This window comes from Scomber scombrus, chromosome 21 (genome assembly GCF_963691925.1).
Source record: "Scomber scombrus chromosome 21, fScoSco1.1, whole genome shotgun sequence".
NCBI classification, from domain to species: Eukaryota; Metazoa; Chordata; class Actinopteri; order Scombriformes; family Scombridae; genus Scomber; species Scomber scombrus.
In genome coordinates this window covers 16,786,792-16,813,448 of record NC_084990.1, presented here as the reverse complement: position 1 = coordinate 16,813,448, position 26,657 = coordinate 16,786,792, and the positions used below count along the sequence as shown (strand labels likewise).

At 39.3% G+C, this 26,657-nt stretch overlaps 2 protein-coding genes across 2 annotated transcripts in view; one reads left to right on the top strand and one right to left on the bottom strand.

Moving 5' to 3' along the window:
• Positions 1-10,091, top strand: part of LOC134003195 (inactive carboxypeptidase-like protein X2) — a 31,037-nt gene extending 20,946 nt beyond the window's left edge. The window contains exons 10-14 of the mRNA XM_062442321.1: positions 2,134-2,313; positions 3,213-3,510; positions 3,836-3,975; positions 5,029-5,128; positions 8,676-10,091. Of these exons, the coding sequence (XP_062298305.1) occupies positions 2,134-2,313; positions 3,213-3,510; positions 3,836-3,975; positions 5,029-5,128; positions 8,676-8,935 (978 nt within the window). The 3' untranslated portion in view covers positions 8,936-10,091. The remainder of the gene's footprint in view (positions 1-2,133; positions 2,314-3,212; positions 3,511-3,835; positions 3,976-5,028; positions 5,129-8,675) is intronic.
• Positions 10,092-21,102: 11,011 nt separating this feature from the next.
• On the bottom strand, positions 21,103-26,059 carry LOC134003442 (G-protein coupled receptor 26-like). The gene is made up of 3 exons (XM_062442648.1): positions 25,392-26,059; positions 24,367-24,480; positions 21,103-21,331 (listed from the first exon to the last, which is right to left on the bottom strand). The coding sequence occupies exons 1-3, from the start codon at positions 26,057-26,059 to the stop codon at positions 21,103-21,105; spliced, it is 1,011 nt and encodes a 336-aa protein (XP_062298632.1).
• Between the last annotated feature and the right edge of the window lie 598 nt (positions 26,060-26,657).

Sequence of the window (26,657 nt, the reverse complement as noted above, 5' to 3'; positions counted from 1 at the left end):
TGACAGGTGTGTTTTCTCCTGATAAGAGCTCATGTGATGCAGGTGCATAAAGAAAATTTGGTTTGAATGATCTGGTGGGATACATAAAAATGGATCTTTGTGAACAATGTGTGCGATCTAGAAATAAACTATAGTGGACACGGCTGCCTGTTCTGCTGAAGAATACCACAGAAACACATGTTGGGTATCTTGTTAAATCAGTTGCAGGCCTGCCAGATTAAAGGCCCAGTGTTAATGAAACAAACAGATAAAGACAAGTGAGGGAGATCAAAAGCAAGTCTGATAGAGCTTGGCCTCTGTGCATCCAGTGACATCATGACTTTTGGGGAACTGGTGTTTGAGTACATTTTATGAACCGTAACACTCTGTTTAATGCAGGCCCTTATAATGGGACTCCCTCACAGCTAATAGCCTTTTCTGAATCAAACCATGCTGTGTTTATTTGTGTTTGTATTACCAGTTTAAATGCACTGAGTTTTGCCTAGTTTCCCTGATATGGACCATCTCTCTCAAACCGCATCTTCAAGCGGGTTACAGTAACGTCAGATGGGTTTCATCATCATTCAGGAACGAGTCAGCTAACTTTAGGTTTAGCCCTCTGCTAACTTGAATGGGATGAAATGATTAAAGATGCGGCTCTTCTAGACTTGAGTAAACAGCGTTAAAGAGGGCAATGCTTTTAAGTCTTTTATGTCATCAACTGAAGACAGCGTGTCATCTGTTAAAAGACATACCTTCAAGTTGGTAGCCCTGTTGCAAAGGAGATGCAAATCCCTGTCAGCAGGTGTATGGAAACCCCCCATAATTTCCCTTTGCACTGAAAATTGCATGTACATCCACCGTTAAATAAAAATGAGCTTATTCAACTGTATGAGGTCTCTAAAAGGGCAGCAGATGTTCCCTATCAACAGTTTTTTTCAGCTCCTCAAATAACAACTGTGTAATCACATTATGCCATAACTGATACAGTGATTAAACTTCAGCATGCATTTGATATTTAAACTAAATCAAATGATCCAGTGTAATGGGAAAGGTCACTAGTAATGCCTAACTCCAGCCTGGGTCCAGACCACTAAATTGCTGCATACAGCTATGGTTTATTTAGCGATTCATATGAATGAATGAAGTGAAACGGAATGACAATTTAGTCATAAGTCCAACAGCCAAATCCACCCAGAATGAATGCCTGAGTCTGTATATCTATACAAATATTAGCTTTTAGCATCTTTTAGGTCATTATTTTGGATCATAGATTGTAGGCTACTGTAATCCTGTACACTTTTCTCTACTGCTGAGGTCCAGGATGTCTTACGCTGAAAATGTTTATTGAAGCTTGGCCAAGGAGAATCAAAGTATTATCAATACCACCCATCTGATGCCTGATGCCACCACGATTCTGAAGAAACTGTCCTCCGTGGATAGTCTTTAAGCCTTCACAGATAGTACCACGCAAAAACTCTATGCCCATAAATGGTCATACTCAATGCATCTACGGTAAAGAAATTAGCCTACTTGTTCGTTGTTCTACAAACAAGGAAACACAGTTACCCATCTGTGGGTTTAGAGAGTCAGACATAGTCATATCCTCGGACCTTGGGTGCCACAGCAATGCTGCGCCACTGTTATCAAAATGACTCCTGCATTCCCCAAAACACCACAGACAGCTGCCTTCACCATCTCACGGAGAGAAACAGTATGTCTTTCTGCCAAGATGATAGTGTGAGGTCAAGGTCCATGCTTGGCCCCAAATATGGAAAACACCTTGAAAGAAATAATGCCAGCATAAATACATTGTTCTGCTTAAATTTTGTGTCTTGTGTAAGTTTGCAGGGATACTGTTTTTTATTAATGCTACTTTCTAAAGCCTTGCACCTATGTGATGTACATATAATTGGTCTCCTTCAGACGGTATGCTACTTACAATAACAGTCACCAATGGCAAAACTGCAGACAAAGTCCTGCCCGCTCTGCATCTTTTCTTGACCTGCTGCTACTGCTGACCCTTATATAGAATGAATAAAAGTCGGTGCTCACACCTACAGCCTCCTGAACAATTTGCAATCATATTTCATTCGTAACTATGATTTTCTCAGAATTTCCTTCAAATGTTGTTTCTTTCTTCTTTTCACCCAGGGTTCAGAGCTGAGTGGCTGGTCTCTGGGGCGCTGGAGCAATGATGGAATAGACATTCACCATAACTTCCCCGATCTTAACTCCATTTTGTGGGAAGCCGAGGCCAAGAAATGGATCCCTCGCAAAATGTTAAACCACCATGTGTCCATCCCAGAGTGGTACCAATCTAAAAATGCCTCAGTGAGTTTTACGTGACTCTGTTTTATGGTCAGCACGGTAGTAATGATTTATTTTAATCTCACGTAATGGGCAAATTTCAGCAGCATCAGTGGTAACCGCATACATTTTTCACATCAGGGATTATGGAAGTACGACATTTGTGCCTAAAATCTGCACAGTGCAACTTCTGAGACGTTTAAACTTCACTATTAATTTTTAATTGTAGAATTTGGTGTTATAGATCACTTCAAAGTCCTGCTCTCAGTTTTCACTGCCTACGGCATCAAATTTGATCTACCATATGCTTCATCTTTCCTCCATCCATCTCTTGAAAAGGGTAAAGCAGCCACGTGGGCATATCAGTGGTGTCTATTTTGGGAGAAGCGGATGCATTTGCTATTTGTGACGAAGAGGCTGAGAGCTAAAATATACCCAGTGATCTATAAAAAGCTCATCCTCACGAGTGTTTTGACGTTACTGTGAGCCTCGAGTGAGTCACACAGAGCCTTCAGAATAGCTGCTGCAGCTGCAGAGTTGGGGTCCCCATCTGTGCTCAGGAAGCTGTGAAAACTGTCCTCGCTCGCCTCACTGACTGGGCCCAACCAGTGCTCAGAGATAGTAGGACTGGTTTAATTATATGAGCCCAAACAGCAGGGCAGTTTTTTATCGATGTCCTGATTGTAACATGCAAATACAAGTCCCTGGATTATAGGTGGCTTGCTGCCTCTTAATGAAAACGTATAGAATAAATAGTAGTGAAATTAGTTTACAGCTGGGGAGTGTGTGAACAGCCCTTTTGATATCTCTTAAGAGCACATTGCAGTTGAATTGTTTTCAGCATGAGTTAATTTGGCAGTCCCACTACTGAGGTGATTGCCTGAATTACATTATACTCCCCTCTCCTGTGTTCCCCACTGTAGGTTGCCGTGGAGACGCGGGCTCTGATAACATGGATGGAGAAGATGCCCTTTGTACTGGGTGGTAACATCCAGGGAGGGGAGCTGGTGGTGACCTTCCCATATGACAAAACTCGCACCCAAGGGGTGGCCAGGGGGCCGACCCCCACCCCGGATGACCACGTCTTCCGCTGGCTGGCCTTCTCGTACGCCTCCACCCACCGCCTGATGACTGATGCCAACCGAAGGGTCTGCCACACCGAGGACTTTGCTAAGGAAGACGGCACCATCAACGGCGCATCCTGGCACACTGCAGCTGGCAGTTAGTGTCCATAGCTGCATGGGTGTTTTCTCACTGAGCCTAACGCTGTCTTATGCAGGATTTCTCTGCTCAGCTCTGAGCCTTTGAGCTTTAGCTTTGTTTAGCACCCGTGAGCACATCTGCATATTCACAGTTAAACCCCTTTGGCTCTCACCAAGCTTCTAGGTTTTAGCTCAAAGCGTCTTGTTAGAATTCAAAAGCAAACAAACAAAAAGGAAAAGTGGGACGTCTTCGATTTCCACTCTCAATTATTGCCACAAATTTCTGGGGAAAACGATAACCTAAGTTGATGCTGGCCTGAAGATATGTCTTTCTTTCTTGGCAGGTATGAATGATTTCAGCTATCTGCACACCAACTGCTTTGAGTTGTCGATGTATGTGGGCTGTGACAAATTCCCTCATGAGAGTGAACTGCCTGAAGAGTGGGAGAACAATCGCGAGTCTCTTCTTGTCTTCATGGAGCAGGTACAAAAGCAAAGTAGCCCCCGCAACTCAAAAACACACAAGAAAACCCATGCTGTGAAAACGAGTCACACAAACACATGCTTTTTTCTAATTTAGGAATATATTAGTTCCTATTTGACTTTTAATTTGTTCTTGTTGTTTTTCAACTCCTAAGTATTTACTTAAAGTGTTCCAAGGAATTTTAACAGTGAAACATTTGAATAGACTTCTTAACGTTTGCAGTAAAAGCCGATTGGAAACTGTCCTGAAGCAATTACTGGCATTGAATCCTCTCAAAGAAAAAACTAAAGAATTTCAGCATCGTCCTGAATTTGAGACGATCTGACCTCAAAAAACCAAAACTAATGGTGCATTAAGGTGCTCCTTGTTAAATTGTGAACTCATTTTAGTCCTCACACTGCAGACAAATTGTTAAGTGGTAGATGTTCAAGGACCCCTGATTTGTGATTTTTTTTTAAACTTTACTCCAACACATGATGGATACCTGGAAAACTGTGTGCCAGTTTAATAGCAAGTACATCTATATCATTTCCATTTTCTATAACACTGTGTGATTAATACCAAATCCTGGCTGAAAATACGAATAGACAAATACAAAATTATATGTGCTGTTTATTTTATTTGTATTTACCAATAATTGATGACAGCATAAAGCCTTTATGATTAGATGAGGGTTACCTTTGTGTGAATTATGGGATCCAGCAGGCTACAAAGGTTGTGCCCTTAAAATTCAGACAAAATAAGGCAGCATATCCAGCCTTACTTTGAAAAGACTTTAAAATTTGACAAGCTCATCGGCCTGTTATGATGTATTTTGTCGAGAAATTTGAACTTCAGAAGAACCTGCCCATGTTGGGACGCAGCTTCTTTAAATATTGATGCTGGATGAGGGAAGATATTACAACATTCTTAACAATACTGTTAAATCATACATTATACATCATATCATCACAGTGGAATATACAATGTATTAAAATATGCAGGAGATGCTGAGGGGGTAAACTTCAGTCAGGATTTTCACATTATTGCATCTGCCATGCTTTTCATATGCAGGTCCATCGCGGGATCAAAGGTGTAGTGAGGGATCTGCAAGGCCGCGGAATAGCAAATGCTATCGTCTCTGTGGAGGGCATCAGCCATGATATTCGCACAGGTACAGTACTGTATGTCACCTGGTTTTTATGTATAACTTCCACTATTAGTCATTCATTTTAGGTAGCAAACAAAAATAAACAAAAAATCTGTTCCGTTCTGTTTTCCCGCATGTGAATATTTTTCCCTCCATCTCTAAGATTTTATTTGAGTAAACTGAGATTTAGCAATCAAAGCAACAGAAGCTACCTCAGGGCTCTGACTCGACTGTCTGTACACTTGAGCTGATATTCCTCAGGAATGAGTCACTGTTACAGTGAGTTAGCATTCCAGTGTAAGAAGGAATAGAAAGCCTAAACAAAAGCAGCTGATGTATTTCAGCACAGCCGCAGGTACGAGTCTCAGTCAATTCACAGTCATAGCCAGTGTCGCCCAGACCTTCTGCTCTGAATTTCACTATCGATTGTGCGTCCTCAAGGCAATCTCTGCTGATGCCTAAAAAATGCAGCCTTCAAAGCCAAAGCAGTTTTTTACTTAGAGCATGAAATCGAATGTCCAAAAGGCCATTATTATTCCTGGAACTAAGTATAAGTCACCGCTTCCTCTCAGAAATTTTGCAACTCTCAGTTGCAGTCAGTAAACATTTAAGGCTTTTTATTTTCAAAACGGTACCTTTTCACCTAACTTGAGTTTTTTTTGGAGCTGTATGAACCTTCAAAAAATACAATACAATACACTTTATTGTCCCGCTTAGGGAAATTTATCTTGGACTCAGCAACTCCGCCATAAATGGCTTGACAGCCACAATGACATCATCACCAGCCATACCATCCCAATAACAATTACATAACAGTATTGCACATATCCCATAACATTGCACACAACACATACATGCACCAATGGGAAAAATACATTTGCCAAGGCATTGTCCTCTCATGGATGAATTGACAGTCACTGAGATGGCAGGAGTGCTACTGATGTCTGATCAATATCTGAAAGATACATACTCTAAAATTAGATAGCTTAGTAACATTTTATATTGAAGCCTTTTCAGGAAAAAAATAGATTCCCTTCTACCATCTGAATGCAAGTTACATGAGCAGAGATGCCTGTGTTCTACTGTTTGGATCATCTGTAGATCAGCAGCAGAGGCAGACCTGCCATCATACTTTATTTGTCTCAGTGGGCGTTCAGACGTGTCAGGTGGGTGTTCGGATGACGGGAGCGAAGCAATGCTGTCGTTTTGTGAGTGACTCAAAGGCTGAAAAATATACCACAAGCGTTCTTCCCAGGTCACATAAAGGCAGCATTGAGCGGGGAGAGACTAAGAAAATCCGACATGACAAAGCAGAGCTATTTTTAAAAATCCAAATGGGAATACAGAACACCTCTTTTTCCAGAAGTAGAACACAAAGAACTCTAACTTTTATTTTAGGTCTGAGATGAAGGCTTTTTGTGATGCTTGCTTTTTGCCCCTGCTTGGTAGGCTGTTTAAATACAGCTTTCTAGGACAAGATTTGCATTTTTGCTGCTGATGCACAAATAACTTTAATTATGCTTGTTGTGATTCATGTACATGGTCTTTTATTTGTACAAGTCCATGTTTGACCTATGAGCAAAGTAGGTAATACTAATGTTTGTGTAATAGCTAATAGTTTAACCAATTATTCAATTATTATTGGTGTACATTTATTCTACACTGACAACAGAAAATGAATAGCTATGACAATGTGGTTTTATGTAAAGACACATTATCATTATAAAAATGTACATACTGTACATGACAACCAGCATTATTCAAGCCTTCAAGGCAAGGCAGTTTTATTTATATAGCGCATATCATACACAGTGGCAACTCAACATTTAACAGAAAAAATTGAAAAAATATGGAATTTGAGAAATAAAAATAAAACCCAATCATCCAACACATACATACCCCCCCCCCCCCCCCCCCCACACACACACACACACACACTAATAATAAAAACAAAGTACAGAAACATAGAAAGAGAGAATAAAATACTATAATAGAGCATTAAAAATAAGATTGCAGCATAAAATAATGATTTGCTTTAAAATCATTAAAAGGACAGAGTGCAAATGAAAGATTAAAATTTAAAGTGCTTTGAAAGAGCTCAATCATAAGCACAGGAGAAAAGAAGTGTTTTTAACCTGGATTTAAAAATATTCACAGTTGGGGCTGATTTCAGTTCTGCCGGTAGTTTGTTCCAGTTGTGTGCAGCATAACAGCTAAAAGCTGCTTCACCATGTTTAGTCTGAACTCTGGGCTCCACTATCTGACCTGAGTCAGTAGATCTCAGAGCTCTACTGGGTTTATATTCTACTAACATGTCATTCAATACATTTCATCCCCTTCAATTCCTCATAAAACCATTTTAGAAAGACTATTTTTATGTACACATGCATATACTGCCTTGTTGGCATGAGAACAACCCAAGCGGGGACATACTGTACATGTGAAAGCATTGCTCCATAGATAGTGCTGCTAGTGGTCAAACAATCCTCAGGGGTACCTTTAAAAAAACAGAATTTTTGCTGTCTTCCAGCTGACCCAACCTATCACCTTGCTGTGATGTGATATTCCAGGTGGGTCAGTACTGCTGTTGTTGATTACAGGTGCAACATAGCTGACAACACCTGTCAGTGTTTTGCCACAGAGGGCAGTGAAACATTGCTTTTTAGCCTGGTGTTGAATTTCTTTTAGGTCACTGTGAAGTCATTAAACCCAGTCATATTCAAGATTGTTTTGGTAATGTTACAGGTATATTATACAGGACCTGAGAAAAATATGAAGTCTCTCTTGTGAGGAGGAAGATGAGAAGAGAGTTTTACTGAGAAAACTATGCGCAAAATGGACTACTGGATTTTTCAAAATGTGTGACCTCAATCAATCTGAATCAAACTAGATCTATTACAAATTCTGTGGTTGATTAGTATTTCTTCCAGAAGGGGAAATTGAATTAGTTTAACCCTCTACTTTGGGCATAAATTAAGTGATGGAGGGCAGCTGTGGTAGGGGGGTCGTCCACCAACCAGAAGATTGGCGGAAGTGCAATCCCTGACTCCTCCAATTTGCATGTTGAAGTGTTCTTGTGCAAGATACTAAACCCCAAATTGCACCAGTACTATCGGTGTGTGAGTTTTGTGTGTGTGAATAAACGTTAGATTAAATTCTGATGAGCAGATTGGCACCTTGCACCTTGGACTCTGTGCTTAGATCGCTGTTCAATAACTGATTTATTTTGTATTAATTGATGTTAATGGTAAATTGAAACATTACTGATTTGAAATAACATTATGTTAAGATGTGATAGGATTAGTATTAGTGGATCAAGGATTAACATTAAGAGTAGCCTCTATGGCTGGTCACAGAAAACACAGGAAAGTTTATGTTTAAATCAGTCCATCGGTTTGTGCTGACTTTTAAAAAGTCTGATTTATTTTTAACGTCATCTGGAGGCTAAATGTGGCAAAATGTGAGGTTAGTTTGAGGATGAAACACATGCCTCCTATTGGTGCCACATGGAACCTAACCATAAAAGTGCAAAATATTCATTAGCAGTGTTTGTGTTTGTGTGTGTTATCAGCTGCTGATGGTGACTACTGGCGCTTGCTGAACCCCGGAGAGTACAAAGTAACAGCCAGAGCTGAGGGCTACAGCATTAGCAGTAAGAAGTGCGAGGTGGGCTACGAGATGGGTGCCACCAGGTGCGACTTCACTATCGGCCGCACCAACCTGTCACGCATCAAAGAAATAATGGAAAAATTCAACAAGCAGCCCATCAAAATGCCCCTCAGGCAGCTCCAAGCTCGCAGGTCCAGAGAAAGACGTTTGGGGACACAATGACTGTATGAGGAGGCCGGAGGGAGAATTTAACACAAACATCTGCTCTGATCAGACTGGGGTGAACTCCAAGCCTGGGTTTGGACCTCTGTCAGATTCCTTCATAGTGCTGTCAGTGGAACGGCTGTTTGGAGAAAATGAGGATTAATTTAAACAGGATGCTTTATTTGTTTTTTTGTTTTGTTTCATCCCAAGATATAAGCTCTATGTTCACTCTCATCTCAACCTTTGTCTTTTTAATATCCACCGTAAACATTTAAGTTTTTTAATTTGTCAAAGTTTATGTTCATGACCGCTCTTTTTTCAATTTATAAAAAATATGAACAATTTTGTCAGAACATTACTTTTGTAAATAAAAGAAAATTGAATTACAGTGTTTGGGGTAACAGTAATATATCACTTTTAGTAGTAACGGAGTAATATAAGGCGTTACTAATAGGGTTTTGGTAATATTATTACAGGGACTATGACACATTACCACCTGAAATTAATTGTTTGTTTTTTAAGAATTCATCAACATTGTACGTCATTCCGCCACCAGAAGAAGAAAAAAAACCCAAAAGAGTTTCTGTTGTTGAAATTCAATGACTGAGATGGCTGCAGACTCAACATTTTTGAAATGGGTATAATCTGATTACTTTCAGGTTATCAATTAAAAGAAAAATAACATTATAGTCAGGTGCAATCTATGTCTAGGCCACTATGAACCAACATTACACTCTTCCATATTTGAATGCATGGTTGACGTCCTTCAGTGGTTATTTTGGTGAAAGCAATGCAAAAGTCGTGTTTTACTCTACACAGACAGTAATATTGTAAAGTAACTTATCACTTTCAGATGAAAGTAACTAGTAATATGTAATATATTACATTTTGATACTAACTTGCCCAACACTGCTGAAATACAAACCACACATGAAGAATCTTAGGAGTCTTAGCATCTACTTTCAGCCACTGTGAGAAATGGCCATGACTGTCATTATGTACATACTTATTAACTTATGTAACGCAGTTATGTAAACCATTACAAAGCTTTATTACCTGCACTTCTAAAATTCTCAATACTTGTGGACTCAGTGACTTTTTGTGTGTCATTGATTGTTTTTTATACACATTGCTTTTGGCAAGTTATTAAATAAAGACTATGTTTGCACATAAACTGCTTTTGGGGAATCTTGTGGATTTTACTCACAGTAAGCACTTTGGAAAGCAATCAGTCAATCAATTAAAATGTTCTTCTATACAGTGAATGCAGTTCAAAGGTGTTGGTAACACATGAACCTGGAATTGTCAAATAAAATAAAACAAATATATGAATGGGTACTAATTATAGGGAAAGCAATACCTAGAGAGTCTTTTAATCAGTGCACAGCCAAACTGAAAAAGGATCAATGTTACACATGTTTATCTACAGGCAATAATAATCACTTTAAAATCACTTGGATTGTTCTCTTCTCAACATTTAACTTGAATTTAGTTACCAAAGCTTATTTGTAACATGATAAAATGACAACATACATAGTGCAAGTGTAAAAAATAAAAAGTGATTTCATTTTCTTTAGCTGCTGATCTCTTTTAAGGCCACAGGGGGCTGCAGCTCACCCCGCACCCTGGATAAATCATCATTTCTGCACAGTGCTAACTCATATTGACAAGCAAACAATCCTCAGGCAGCATGGAGTTTCCAGCCTGTTTAACATGCATTTTTTGCAGGGATAGCTCCACACTGAAAAGACCACAAATTAAATCAAGGTCATAATTTGATAAAGAAAGTCAAAGCATTTGCAGTAGTCAGTGATTTACTGTGACACTGTTGGTTATTTGTAAGATTAATTTTATAAAAGTAAGTCTGACTTTAAATTCGCTCCTGCTTGATTAAATGTCCCTAATGGAAAATAAGCCCCATTTCATTTCCATAACTCAGTTGTAATCACCGTGGTTAATTTTAAGCATCATCTCATTTGATTCCTGCAGTAGAGAGATTGTATCTTGAGAGTGTCGGGGTGGAAAGGCTCTAATTATCAGAGCTCTGCTGGGGCTTTTACAGATCACTGGCTTATTCTGATAACAACACCAGCCTTTCTTCCCTCTGGCCAACATGCAATTACTGTATAGGAAGACTTTAACCTCTTATCTCCTCCTCCAAAGGTTATTGAACAGAGGCTCACACCTGTCATCATCTCGGAGCACTGTAGAGTATAATACATACAGTATCAGGGCTTGTTAATATCACTGCTTCTCTGTACTGTACCATGGTTAGTGACTGTTTTTAGATCTTAAATTACACCCAACTAACAATTACTCTCACATTTATCAATGAATTTGCAGGATGTTTTTAAGTCTTTTTAGTTGTTTTGTCTATAATGGTTAAACTGATGTCTTCAGATGTTTTGTTTTGTCTGGCCAACAGTCCAAAACCCAAAGACATTTGGTTTACCATCACAGAAGACAAAGAAAACCTCACATTTGACAAGCTGGAAAAAGAAAATGTTTATCCCAGTAGTTGCTGATTAATGCCAACTAATTGTTGCAGTTCTACTGGGAATAATTCAAAAGCTTTTATTTTTTGCTGTCTCTATTACTCTGTTGTGATATGGTTCTTCTGTTGAGAGCAAAGGTTGATTGCTTCTTTGTTGGTGCATTCAAGGGAAGTCCAACATAAAATATGTGCATATTGGATTTGCATCCTTCCTGTTATGTTATGGACTTCACTGAGCTAGAGGTAAAACTTAAAGTTGCAACGCCTTACATGAAAACTTTAACTTCAGTGTTGTGTAAACGAGAAAATTAGCAAGACAAGGAAGAACGGGAGAACTGCTGGATATTCATTATATAAGTTGAATAATGAAGCCTTTGTTATGAGGCATCTGTTGAAAATAATTAGCTTACCAACATTTCGCTAACAGCTACATATATGTCCAACAAATATAACATCAACTCTACATCATTAAATATTTTCAGAGCCTGAAGTTTTCTTCAGCTTTCAAATGCTGCACCAATGTTGACTTTGGTAAGGGAAGCAAAAAAAAAAAGTGCAAACTGCAGGGAGTTTGAGTAGTTCAAGGGACCTGGGAGATTAAATTGTTCAAAACAAAAACATAGCTGGGCCAGCTCTGACTGTTTTGAGAGTTTGACATTTCAGCATCGATTGAGATTACAAAGGAGTGACTGAGATTGATCCACAGCACCTACCAGCTCCCACTCTAAAATGCCTGTAATTTTTCCCCACAACAAACTTTAATTATCCTGATTGCACCCTTTTCTTTCCTCTGTTGGTATAGATATGTGATCTAATTAGGTATTTGATATAATAAGGAAAATTCAGACAGTGTACAGCAAGTTGTAAATCCCACATATACTAAATTTACCTTTAAACAATTGTGTTTGTGCAACAACTTTTTAAAAGTGGCATCAGCAGCAGTATGTGCTAGATTTGTGTAAAGCGAGCCACACATTTATTGAAAAAGGTAGGTTTGATCATTTAACAGTGGTGATGTTCAATTACAATAAGAATTTGTAAGTCAAAGTGAGGTTCAAACTTCTTCCATATGGCCTGCAGAAGATCCCTGGAAGTGGGTGTGGACCGTGGGTGGGACAAGAGAGGGGGTTGTACACTGTGCAGGGTGTGCTGTGTAGCCGCTGTGGCCTGCAGCTGTGATGCCGTGCAGATGTGTGGGAAGACACAGGCACAGGCTGACCTTGCCAGCAGTTGAAAGGCCAGTGCTTCTTCAGAAGTCGGTCCAGCCTTTGAAGTGTTATAGTGCTTGCCTGGATATCACAGGAGTGAGTGGCATGCAGCGTTGGTAAACCAGCTCTTAACCTCTCTCCCCTCTGCTACTCCTGAGCCTCAGAGACGGATTAGATTCTCTGCGGGTTTGATGGACATCAAAGACGACAACCAGATCAGCAAAGACAGGAAGGGTGGTAGAAAAAGTTTGGTCATTTCTGGATGATGCACTTAGTTTAGCCATATATATATATATATATACATATATAAAATGTTATTCATATAATCCTGCAAACTGTACTTCACTAGTGTAAATATATCAACATTTTGAGACCCATAATAAGTCATTTTTGACACAAGTGTTACATTTTGCTCCCTTATGAGTCAAAGACAGAAATGCTTCAATGGATGTTAATTTACTTGTTTCAATTAAAATTAATGAAAAAAAAAACAGTTTCATAGAGCCTGGGTCTAATTTTGGTAGTTTTGGACATCCTTCACATCCATTAGTTTACTACTGACCAAAGTAATTGCTGCCATCTGGGAATGTGGCAACACTGCAAGAAAGAAGTGAAATGGGGAAAGAAAACACAACCAATCAGAACACTGAACAGATTTTGTGCTAAATGCCAACGCCATGATAATACACTGAAAATACTTACATGCTGATGTTTAGCAGTTACAATGTCATTGGTTTCTTGGGTATTTGGTTATAAACAAATTAAAATTCTCATAATGGTCCATCCAAAAATTGTTGAGACATTTCACTCAAAACCACAAATGTCAACTTCCTGGTGGCACTACAGGAAAATTCACCAAACCTGGGAAATCCTGGCAACCACAAACATCTTTACAAGATTTTATGCCAATCCATCTGGGTGATGTTGATATTTCCTATTTCAGTCTGGACAAAGTTAAGAGCTGACTGACCAACAGGGTGACATTGCCACCTCTAGGCCATGACATTTACAATTATTCACTTGGCAGATGCTTTAGCCCAAAGCAACAATGCTCCATTTTCCACCTGAATCAAATCCAAGAATCTTCTTGGATTTATAAAGACAAAAGTATTCTGCTGACCAAATTGAGTAACTAGTGTAATTGTTGTTTGAAAAAAATGGGAGGCCACATACAGAGTTACAATAAAAGCGATTCTCCAAACATGAGGCGTGTGAAGAGGGCACGGACCAGTGGTGAGTGTACTGCGTGAGTGAAATTGTGATGTTGTGTGGTAGGCTGCCGGGAAGTCAAGAGAAGAAGTGACTATCCAGTGAGACAATCATTTTAAACTTTAGCAGGTCCTGCACAGATGTTACAGGTTTAGGTAACGAGCAATCCAACTCCACCCACCGGCAAGCTGCTAAAAAGAAGCAAAGCAGACCATATGACAGGTATCAGACACACACACACACACGCACACACACACACACACACACACACACACACACACACACACACACACAATAATAGTAATAATCCACTATAAAGGCAACTACAAATCACCCCCATTATAGCCTTACACTCCTCAAAGTGTGTTTATTAATAGTATGCATGAAAAACAATATTGAGCCTTTGTTCAATGATGATTTGTAGCCAGACTATAGTTAGACCATCAAATTTTGCAGGATCACTCACAGATGATATGTGTGCGTGTGATCTACATCTTGTTACAGACACACGTGTGTGGCAACCAGATGTAGACATCAGTCTATTTGACACTGATTTCCAAGAATATCCAAATATGTTCAAGGTCCTGCATACTGTGAGAAAGATTTAAGTAGGGGTCAGCATTTGATGTATTTCTTGTATATAGTATATATTTTACAAATGTTCTGAAAGTAAATGGTGATAGTCTGTCATTCAGCACCTGTTCTACATACCTACAATCTGTGTCTATTTTAAACTTAGCTCCTTGCTTTGTAAAATGAGACAGCCGACTGTATGCAAGTTTTTTAGCCTCTGTTTAAGAGTTAGTTTATGTTGTTGTATTGTTGTCTGAGCCAGTGGCAAGATAAACTTTTAAATACTTTTTCTCACAAACAAGGCCTGTCGGTTTTGTCCCCCAACACTTACATTGCAAGCACATTTAAAAGGGATCTTTTAATTGCCAGTGTTAGCAAGAGGAAGAAAAATGTGTTTCAATGTACAATGTAAACTGCTGTATAAAGACAGACCTGAAAAATTGTGAACCCTGCTTTAAGGTATGATTATCATTAAGCAACCACTTTGTTAAGGTTAGGTTACGATTGTGGTTGCAATCAATTAAAAGGCAAGCTTTACTTTTTAGCTACAAAAATCACACATGACTTGCTGCAAAATTTTGCACCTAAGTAAGCACACAATTTCTAGGAATACTGGGCTGTCTGAGTGAAAACACCTGAAGGGGTTTACCATGGGTGGTGAAGATTGGTGAGAAAAGGTCATAAAAGGGGATGGCTTATTCTGAAAGATTCATCTCGAATAAAGGAATCCATGAAAATCATCTCCCCAGTTGGTGTAATGACACTTCTGAGCAGCATTCACACATACTATGCCACAACAGTACGCTGACAATGTGAGTCACACATTTTCTAGTACACACAGTCAAACAGAAAGTACACATTGACATATGAGAGAGAAACTGAAGAGTATACATCGTAATACCACATGCTCTCTTTTTTTCATTTATGCATGAGATAAATAGTCATGTCAGTTTCTCCATCACACATATTAATCTATATGTCATTCAGATATAGAGGCTTAATAACTAAAGTTTCATAGGGTTTTGAGGGTTTTGCATGAAACATGATACATCATTGAAAAGATCTGTTTGTCTGAGGCTTGGATTTGATGATTCTTGTGGATTCTGCAGAAAAAACATCAAACACAACATTCAGTCTATGCTATCACTGGCCTTTTCATACCCTCTATTTATTTTTGTCTTTGAGGCTTTCCAAGTACTTATCAGAAATATGTTATTCTACTCTCAAATGATTGTTGTTTTACCAATGAGATACATATGTCATTTTATATTAACCTGATAAAAGAGGCCAATAAGTATAGCTTTTACGCACACTTTTTGATATGTTATTTCAATGCATTAAACAAAAAAAAACCTTAAGCTAACTTCTTTTGCTCAGTCAAAGGGTTTTGAAGAGAGAAAAAAAACATTCCTTAGTTTTACAGAAAGAGGCGTCCACTTTTCACTTTGAGTTGTGGTTTATTTCTCACCCAAAGGGGCCTGTTGACCAAGTGGATTGAGGCCAACCATGATTAAGCCGTGTGTTACGGTCACTGCCGCCCACCTGGGGATAATCACTGGCTGCTCCTGGGGTGGGAATCAGCGTGCAGAATCACAGTCATTTACAGCCAAGGCCATCTCAGTCAGCCGCTGATGTTGTTTCATTACCACCTGTACTGTGGTGTCAACTGAAAAATAGCTTCCCTCTGGCTCCGACTGATTGCAGGTAGAAATAGTCTGAATTGTGGTTGATACAAAAGATTAAACTTATATCACTCTTGTCAAACCTTCTTATTTTTTTCTCTTCTTGACACACACCAATGTGTTCCTCAGAAAATCCCAAATCAACAAAACATGTAATCATGACACAGATTTATCGCTCCATGGTAGATGCAGTTCAGCAGCAATTATTGACCCAACTAACAAGTGTTGTCTTTCCAGCCATTGCCTGAAATAGCTTATACCTCTGTACCATTAAACTTCAAAAATATTAAATCAGATAAAATAAAAAAATAAAAATAAAAAAAACATTATTCCATATTCTGTTATGGTTCTGTTCACAGTGTAACTCTGTGCCCCAAGCTGCCATTCTCCTCTGCTCCTCCAGAGGCCCTCAGACTTTTCTCCCTTTTTGTTTGGGCTTGACTGAGTGGAAGAAAGCTGTTTTGAGTTGTAACTTTAAAATACTTCTGGCATGATATCATTTCAGTTGTCTTTATTGGTTAGACTGTAGTCATTATTTTTCCGGGTTTTTGGTTTCCTGTTTTCTCTCTGTTTTCCCCTGTGTTCATGTACTCCTCCTTAGCCTTCTCCTTCCCCTCCTCCCCTTTACAGCTGCCCTGCATTGAGTTTCATTAGCCCTGCTGCCTGTATCTTCCCCAGTCAATCAGCTCCCAGCTTACCCTTGTGGCTTGCCACCTGTTCTGTTTATTCATTAGTTCAGTTTGTATTTAAGTCCTGGTTTTCAGTTCAGTCTGACCTGTTTGTGCTACAATCTGTCTGTTTTGTTTTGACCTGCCAGCTTTGATTTTGCCTGCACACATTTTAAATAAAGCAGTCATTCAGCCTCGCTCAGGCTTCAGTCTATTACATTTGGGTCCACCTGCTCCACTCCACTTAACATATTCCTTCAAAAGGAACTAAAGTTGTCATGTTCATTGTAAAATTTTGAAAAATGATGATGGCTGAACAAGATATATATAAAACACATATGCAACATTTACAAAAATACACCCCAAAACTCAAGCAATTAGCATACAATATATTTTCAGAAGACATTAAAAAAATGTATCTCCTTCAACCAAGCGGCAACCATGCAGCTTGAGGCTGAATGCAGAAGTAGTTTTGATGTATTATAAGAACTGGATAGAGTTCCACAGCTCAACTTTTTCTTCTTTTGCTTGTGTTTTGTCTACCGGCTTGTGTTTTTCTTCTCCATAATGTTCAAAAAATGCTAAATGTAGCTTTAAATGATGACAGGTTTCCTCTGAGATACATAATTAATCACAACAGCACCAGACGGTAAGTCTACAGTTTAATCATCATGGTCAAGATCTGAGTCATTTTCTTCATTTTACCAACATTACAAATACAATCACCACCAAAACTAAATATTCTCCCTTCATCTTCAACAGAATGAACAGTCATCATTGTCATCATCACTGTCATGTGTTTTTCATCTTAGCCATCTTTTTAAGCAGCAGCAGCAGCAGCATCGAACCAAGGTTTAATAAATTAGGAGTTACATAACTAAATCAGTTTAACAAAATATTTCAGGCAATTGAGTCAGTCACCATAACAAAATGAGGTATATTACAGTCAGTTCAACTATCAGCAAAAGTTCAAACTTCTTTGCATTTAAAGCAGCACATTCTGTAACACTCAAACAAATACAGTGTTGTAATAAATTACGTTGTGTATGTATATTAAAAGACACCAAAAAAAAAAAAAGTTTCACGTTGTCATTTATCTAAATCTGTCAACATACACAGCTTCATGTTTAGCTTGTTTTTCCACCAATAACCATAGTCATCATTTATGAGAAAAATAACTACTCTACATCAGTGCAAAACATCGGCGAGAAATAAACATGGAAAGCAGAAATAGGGTACTGAAATACAGAGGCAGCTCCTGGGTAATGCTAATGAACAAAAATGTATAAGGCAATGATTGATTCTACCTATATTGTTCAAGGTGCCATGAATGGAAACATTTATACCACCATATATTACAGAATTTAAGGCATTGGTTGTCTGGGAGTATCAAACAGTACTACACAATGCATCATTTGTCCAAGACAACCATTTCTCCTCTGAATTAATAATCATAAACTCATGGACACAACATTAAAGAAAACATGTATTAACTGGTAATTACATGATGATTTAAAGTCAGTATTTTATTTATCTTCTAATGTTTTTGAGGAAATTTACTGCAGCTACTAATATTTGGCTCACTGGGTATCTTAGATCATGTTGGCACTCATGTTCTAACTGTAGATACATGCAGTACCTCACTCTTGGACCCTTGCGTTTACATAAGTCTAATGTACTCCCATCACATCCCAACTAAATAGTGTAAACTTTCTTTTTTGGCGATAAAATATTTCAACATGCATAATGTTCTGTATACTTTGTTATCCGAACAAAACACCTCAATCTATAGTATGTCAAAAGCCCTCTGATACAGAGCTGCCTGTCTTCTGATACAGAAAAAAATGGATATACAACATGTAGTGGGTTAAACAGTGTCAGTCAAGAGGGCTTAGGGCTTACACTTATCTTTAGGAAATGTCTTAAATAAAATATACAGTGTGAGTGTATTCAGCAATGTTTTATAGCTATCCATCTCATTAACAAATATAAATGTTGATAACAGGTTTCTTTCTTAAAAGCACTGTTATGATTTTCATGGCTAAAAAACATTTCTTGGAGACAGAGCTGCTCTGGAAGCAAAATGATTTAAATTGCAGCTGAAGCAAACTAAATTCTGTCTGTTCTAGTTCACTGAAAATTAGTCTGTTTGACCCATGACCAGTCTACCTTACAGCTCCCACTCTGAAATGTTTTATAGATTGTGGGCAATTAAACAGACAGAGCCTACATGTACCACATTACACTATCTATTCAAACAGGCAGAGCTTTTGTAGTATTAAATATGCACTGTAATGGGAAGCTCTCAATACAAAACACATTTATGTCAGTCATTTTTTTTTTTTTTAAATGCCAATTATTGTGATGACACCTTTTTGCATCCTTTACTGATCCTAAAGCCCCTTATGAATGTTTCCCAGGGATATTATCATAGCAATAAATAAATAAATAGTCAATCATTTTGCCTTGCTCCTTATAGTTATGGACGTTATTTCATGGGAAGTGTAGCTCTGTTTCACTAAGGCTGCGCCCTCCCACTGGACTGTGGACTCAGTGAATCCGCAGGCTCATGGGTTACAGGTCTACAGACTTCAGAGAATAAAGGTTATAATCCATAACTGTGATTACATCCACCTTACACCACTCTAGGCCAAAGCCTCTTAAAAAATGTGGATCTGGTGCCTTGTATATTCATGGGTAGTGTCCCAGGATCATTTTGTTCAAATCTATTGCTTTGCTTAGACGTGTCCTGTTGTGTTTTTGGAATATCGTACAAGCCACTTCTAGAGGTAGAATCTATTAGATCAGAATAGACAGTTCATATTGTATATATAATCTACTTCTTGCACAATTAACCTAAGTATTGCAATCCAACCATACTGAGCATATCTACATAAACCAGTAGGCTATCTATATTCTTTTAAATGAAGTCAACATTTGATCACAAAAAAACCCAAAAAACAGTAAGCTTAACTGACCCTCCACATTCATACCCTGTAACTAACTTGCTGACTGTCTAAGAATGCCTGGATCATAAATTGTTGGATTAAAGAGGTAATTGCCATTAATATTTTTGATTGATCTGCTATATAGAATAGTTTAGGTATGATGACCCAGCTATGTTGTTGAGCAATTAATCTCTATTAGCATGATTGCCTTCATTGTGTCTACCATCCTAAAAGGTATTTATACGTTCTACACTGATTGTGTTTCGAAAATATCAGTGACAGAGTTGTCCGCACAAATATTACATGCTGCCCAAAATATCTTAGTCACGTGTTTCTGCATGGTTCATGTTAAATGTTGAGACTGAAAATAGAAACTATTTGTATCCAAATGTGCCTTGCATGAACACCTGTCATTGCTACAAAATATCACATGATTTAATAACTTTGCATGTGATAACCCTGCAGAGCAAAGGAAAATATGTTCATTTTCCTTTTTTAGTCCATCTTGCTCAAAAGCATGATAAAGCACAAACCAACAACAAAGGCAGTCGGTTTGAAGGCCCATTTTACCCATTAAAACTCTGCATGGCCAGGTCAGTAAGTCCTTCAAAATGGTTGCTGAGAGCACAAACAATGGAAACATGTTAATATACATGAAACAAAAGAAGCCATAAGCATCTTAGTTTTTTCTGTAAATTGGCCATAATACTACAAAGTTATGTACCAGAAAATTTAAAATACCCCAGAAATGTATTTGTTTGAGAGTGTGTTTTGCCTCATTAAGTCTGAAATAACTTGAGCCAAACTGTATGTTGTCATCTGCAATACAATTAGAGGACTCAGTTTTGTATCAAGTTTTGGTTAGGCTAGTTTTCAGTGCTACATACAATGTGAACATATCAACTAGTCACTTGCAAACACTTTGCACAGCCTATAACAGACATAAAGCCATTTCCCACTATTTAAAGATAGTGAGAATACATACTATAATAATGTAAAAACAACAATTATACTGTAAAATCCATATTATGTCAAATCTGAAAGCTACACTTGATAAAATAATGAGGCCGTGAACCATCCGTTCTTCTTGGGTGAGCACATCTGTCTCTCCAGGTGGATGTGAAATCTGCCATTGCTCATTGTCCTCACTACAAGTTCACTGCACTGATGTGCTGTTCTGGGCACTCAGTATGCAAGCACAGTGGTATTCCTGTGCCAGGATTTGCCCTTGTCTGAAGCGACTCTTTTTTTGGTGTGTCAGACCAAATTCAAGCAGACGTGGGCAAGAATAACCAATATTTGTCTTCCTCTTCTTCAATCGATGATAAATCAGCTTCATTTTTCCCTGACAGTTGCCAGGTGGACCCTCCCATGGACTGTGTCCCATCAGTCCCGCACCGTTGTCACTCTACCGTCGGTATGCTGTTACCTTGACTCTCGTGCCCGCGCCCTGATGCGTTCAAGGAGCTACGCTTCAGCAGCCTGTTGGTAATGTCAGCGCATGTCTTCCTGTACTGGTTTCGAAGCAGAGAGTACACAAAGGGGTCGCAGGCTGCCTTGCTGTAAGCTAAGCACTTGGAGACAATTCCCCAGTGAGGGTTGATAGGCACCGCTGGAAATAACTCCACGATCCTGCAGGCATGCATAAAGAGAGGGTAGAGTGTGATAGAGAGAGTGCAGTGGAAAGGCAAGTCAACATGCTGGAAAAGACATGCATGCCCTAAGCTTATTATGCAGAAATAGAAATACATTTGCAAGACATTGTTGCCCATAACATCATTTTGTTCACTGGGAACAGGGTGCTTCTTTTGCTATTCTGTGATTATTTGAAGTATAGGAATTTATTCCAGCAAGAGCCCTCTTTACTTTATTGTGTTTGTAGTTATGATTTGCAATTGCAAACAGGATAATACAGGTAACTATAAAGTGAAACTACATGAAGAGATTCTTCCTCTGTCTCTCGTATGAGTGGATGTACAATATCTTCTCATTTTTATTTGCATTCAGCAGCATTTCATGTCAAAAAAGGTAGTGAACTGATTGTTATCTAATGCAATATTGAACTAAGGACTAAGCAGAAACCCTGAACTGACAGCAGACAGTGATTTTTGCTTCCTTATGATCTTCTAGCAGTCTGCAACTAAAAAATATTACATGTACTTACTGTATAGGGGCCTGTTATTGTAATCTCAAAGTAGCTGATCTGACTCATGCTTGTAAAGACATAAAATTGGTGCTTTCACAAATTTTTTTTGTCACGTGTACAATTATTTTACCTTACATGTTGTCATAAAAGGTATTAAAAAAATCGCTGATCCTCTAGTCTTGCACTCTGTATGATTACTTCCACAATCAAGCCCTGTCAGCACATTAACACTGGCTGTACATGGGACGGTCGCAATCACTGATTTGCCCACACGCTGCAGAGCAACAGAGTGAACAGGAGGTTAAGTCAGCTGTCACCGTGCACAGCAGGGCTTTTACTATATGCAATTAGGTGTGATAACACTGACAACAAATGAGCATCAGAGAGGCAGAGGAGGAGCTTTTAGTGTAATACATTCAGTTTGTAATTAGGGAACTGCCATTTCCAGAATGAGAGCATGTGCAGTGCTACTATGGTCATTCATTACTGAAAATTTACTGATAACAACAAACCATCAGTGTTCTTTGATGATGAGAGTATTATCATGTCAGTATTAAGTAAGATGCACAGGCATATATCTTAAAGGACAGATTCACCCAAATTGTCAAAATATTTTCTGACTTATTGTACATGTAATTTTACTCACTTAGTGGTATTCAGCCAATCATGTTTTGATTTATATGCCTGAGAGATATCTGTCCCTGAGACTGATGTTGATTCTTCAAAAATGTAGGTAATTGGAATTTAAAAATTACATACAAAAGTTTAAATAGTCACATATCCTGTCCCTTTACAAACCAAGGTAAGTAGGGCTGCAACTGCAACTTCATTATCAATTAATCTCCTAATTATTTTCTGGACTAATTAATTAATCGTTTTGTCTCTAAAATGTCAGAAAATAGAGAAAATTGCATGTTTTCTGATCAACAGTCCAGAATCCAAAGATATTTAGTTTACTGACATGTAAGTAAATTGTATTTGTATAAAACTCATCATCAACTACAGAAAGTGCTTTACAAGGTGTAAAACAACATATAAAAAAGAAAGAAAACACTGCAGATGAACTGAACATGATTAAAAAGTGCAAAACTAAAACACACAATACACAATGAATTTTAAAAAAAACCTACTGTACATAGTAAAAATACACAACAAAAAACATAAAATGCTGACCAGGTGCATACTGGTTATCACCTGTCTAAACAGGCATAAAAGAATCCACAGAATCAGCAGACCGTAAGGGTGCAGACAGAGCACTCCATAGTTTAGGTACTGCAACCTCAAAAGCTCGATCACCACAGGTCTTTAGGCGGGTATGTGGGACAGACCACAGGATAAGGGCGTAGTAGATCAGCCACATATGCAGCAGGAGACTGTGCAATGGTCTATAAGTAAACATGAGAATTAAAAACTGGATCCTATATGCAACAGGGATCCAATGAAGATATTTACCTATAGGGGTAATATGAGATCGTTTTTTTATGACCTAGTGAGTAGTCTGGCGGCAGCATTCTGCATTATCTGCAGACGATCAAGATCAGAAATACAAGTGAGGAGAATAGTGCATCATAGTAGTCGAAGTGAGATGAGATAAATGCATGTGTAAGTATCTCTAGTTATCAGTTGAAACTAAGGACCTCAATTTGCTAATATTTCTTAACTTGGAAAAAACTAGATCTGATCAGCTTCTTAACATCAGTGCCAAAAGAAGAGGATTTATCAAATATTACCCCTAAATTACACAGGTTGAAGTGGGCAGCAGAGAGGCCAGGTAATTTTCATAATCAAAGGGGCAACCTTTTCTAGAGATCTCATTATCATTGAGCTGTAAAAGAAATTCTGCCGTAAAGTCCCTGATAGTGTCTAGGGCAGTCTAGGAGCCTGGATAACCTAAAAGCCCCACTAGGTTTGAAAGAAGAGTTGGGTTGGATATCATCCACAAATAAATGATATAAATTATGTTAAATCTGTCTATGATCTGACCCAAGGGCAACAAAAGAGGACATTAAAGTTAACCTGATATACCTGTGACATTTAAGTAGTGTTTTATATTCAAATTAATGGATTGTGCACGTACTGTTATTCTTATGTCGCCTGTGTGATTTTAACTTGCACAAGTGAAATTAAAAACTTCTCACACATCCACTTGCACATCACTTGTCTTGCTCAGTGGACCTCATTTGATATCCTCTCTTTGTCCAGCGAGTGATGCGAGTGGATACTAACAAACTGAGATGCACCCAGCGAACTTGAGGAGAAAAGTGCTAATGCAGCAGCAACAGCAGAGCAGAGGCATATTACTTATCACAAGGTCAGCCAATCTCATCTTCAAGCTCCAGCCGTTGTAGAGAGGCCATAGAGGAGGCAGGAAGGAGGAGGAGACAGTGGTATGGAGGGGGTGGGGGGGTTGACTTGATAGCAGAGGAGGGAGTTTTGGGGGAAACCAGCAAAACAAAAAGAGCTGCTGCGTAGGCTGCAGTGTGGATTCCCTCTCCCCCCTGGTTGTCTCTCCTCCACTCACCTTGTGATCACATAGGGAGCGAAGCAGAGCATGAAGGTGCCGATGAAGGTGCTGATCTTCCTTGTCGCTCGCTGCCGTCGCCTCTTCTGCTCCTCCAAGCAACGCTGGCGAACACTAGCAACACAGAGAGTTTCTGCATTTATAATCAGTGGGGCACACTTGGGGAAGACCACAAAGTGTCTCTACAAATCTAATAAATGGTAGAATGGAGAGAGTGAACTCCTGTTCATTTCTGTTGTGCAATGGTTAAAAGTAGGAGAAGCCAGCAGACGCTGAGCTTGCATCACAAAATAATTGATTTATCAAGACTTCATGAACTACAGTTTCAACACTACACACTACTACACAGTATTAAGCAGGTGTGACTTTGTGGGTGAGCCTGATGTCATGTTGGCACACTGCCTAAAGTCATATTTTAGATTATGTAGGTCAACACTGTGAGGAGTTAGAACTCTAGCATGAAAAATACCGCTATAACACACGCACACACACAGACACAGACACACACACACACACACACACACACACACACACACATACACATACACACACACACACACACACACACACACACACACACACACACACACACACACACACACACACATACACACACACATGCAATATTGGTTTATCGAGGCAGAGTAAAGCAACGACTCTGGGTGACATTTCAATGCAATCCCCTCTGAATACCGTGGGTCCAATTCAAATGTCAGCGTAAAGCATCTTTAACTGTACTGTTATACCCAAACATACAGAACAGTGTCATTGCAGGCTTTACAATCAGTATGAAAAGAAATGATGGCACCAACTGCTCCCAGACACAAGACTTTTTCTCGCCTTTTTGAGCAGAGGGATGCTTTGTACAGTTTGTTCTTTTTCTACTTGGTCTCTTCTGACTGAACAATCTGAAGTTGCCTCATGGTTTGCTTTGAATGTGAATCTGCACTGCAGATATAAGGTCAGTGTTGAGAGGTGCATGCTGCAGGGATAAAACAAACTAATAATAAGTTAAAGGAGCTCACCTGGGGTGTATATCCACCAGCAGCACCAAAGTTTGCATTGTAATAACGTCGATCCTCTTACAGTGAAACCGTGCTACTTTAAGCACTTTGAGGTATGTGACACACAGCACTATTAAAGACAGCAGAAAGGTGAAGGAGTGGAAAAAGACGGTGAAGATAACAAACTGGGTCCGACTGCTCGCCCTCGGGTTGGACAGGGTGCAGGACGCGTAAAGGCGGTGGTATCCCACCCAGGAGAGGCAGGTGGCCACCGTTGAGAAGGACATGGAGTGCGCCCACGTGTACCCCAGCACAAAAGCGGCGTCTTTGTGGCGCATTTTGGAGTGGTATCTAAGGGGGAACACCACGGCGATCCACCTGTCGATGCTCAGAGCTGCCATGCTCAGCATAGAGTTGGTGGACAGGAAGGTCTCCAGGAAGCCCACGATCTGGCAAAAGCCGTCACCCCCTGGCTGAGCCTTACTGACAAGTCCCACCAAAGTAAGCGGCATGTTGGACACGGTCAGCAACAAGTTACAGAAGGTGAGGTTGAGGTTGAACAGACCGGGGACCTGCTTGCGGATCTCCGGGTTATACAAAAAGCAGATCAGCACCAGGATGTTGGACAGCAACGACACTATAATAATCACAACCACCAACACAGAGAGAATTACCTCCGCAGTGTCCATCCTGTGGCTCCCGAAACTCACTTATCCCTACTTTTTATACGCATATCCATTGTTGGTTTGCAGCTGTAAAATGGTATTAATCACCCATAACCGTGTCCATGCATCCCCAGATCTCTCCACTGGTGGAGATCCCCTTTTCCTCTCCCCACTACATTGTCTCTGTACACGAGCCAGCGAAGATGATCAGGAGGATTCCGACATGAGAAGAAGTATGTTTGGTGATTCGTTTGGTCGATCTCCCGCTTTTCCCACAAACTACAGGAAACAACCTCCGGTGCCAAAGCTCCTCTCTTCTGGCACTGCGTCTTGCAGTGGGGTTTTGTCGTCCTGTGATGCGCTCTCGAGGCATCACCCCTCCGCACACACTGCACAGTGTGTGGGCTACCTGATCTCTCCCCTGTCTGCTCTGAGAAACAGTGAAAGACGAAGACTGTTGACAGCAGTTAAGTGGGGATTCTTTAAGGTTAGAGAGTTTCCTTCTTTTCACATGATCCAAATTATCTTTGTAGAAAAAAATAAACAGGTCCAACCTTAAATAACCCATCTAATAGGTGTGAATAATATGTTTTGTTTATTTTTGGAACAGTACTTTTAGAAA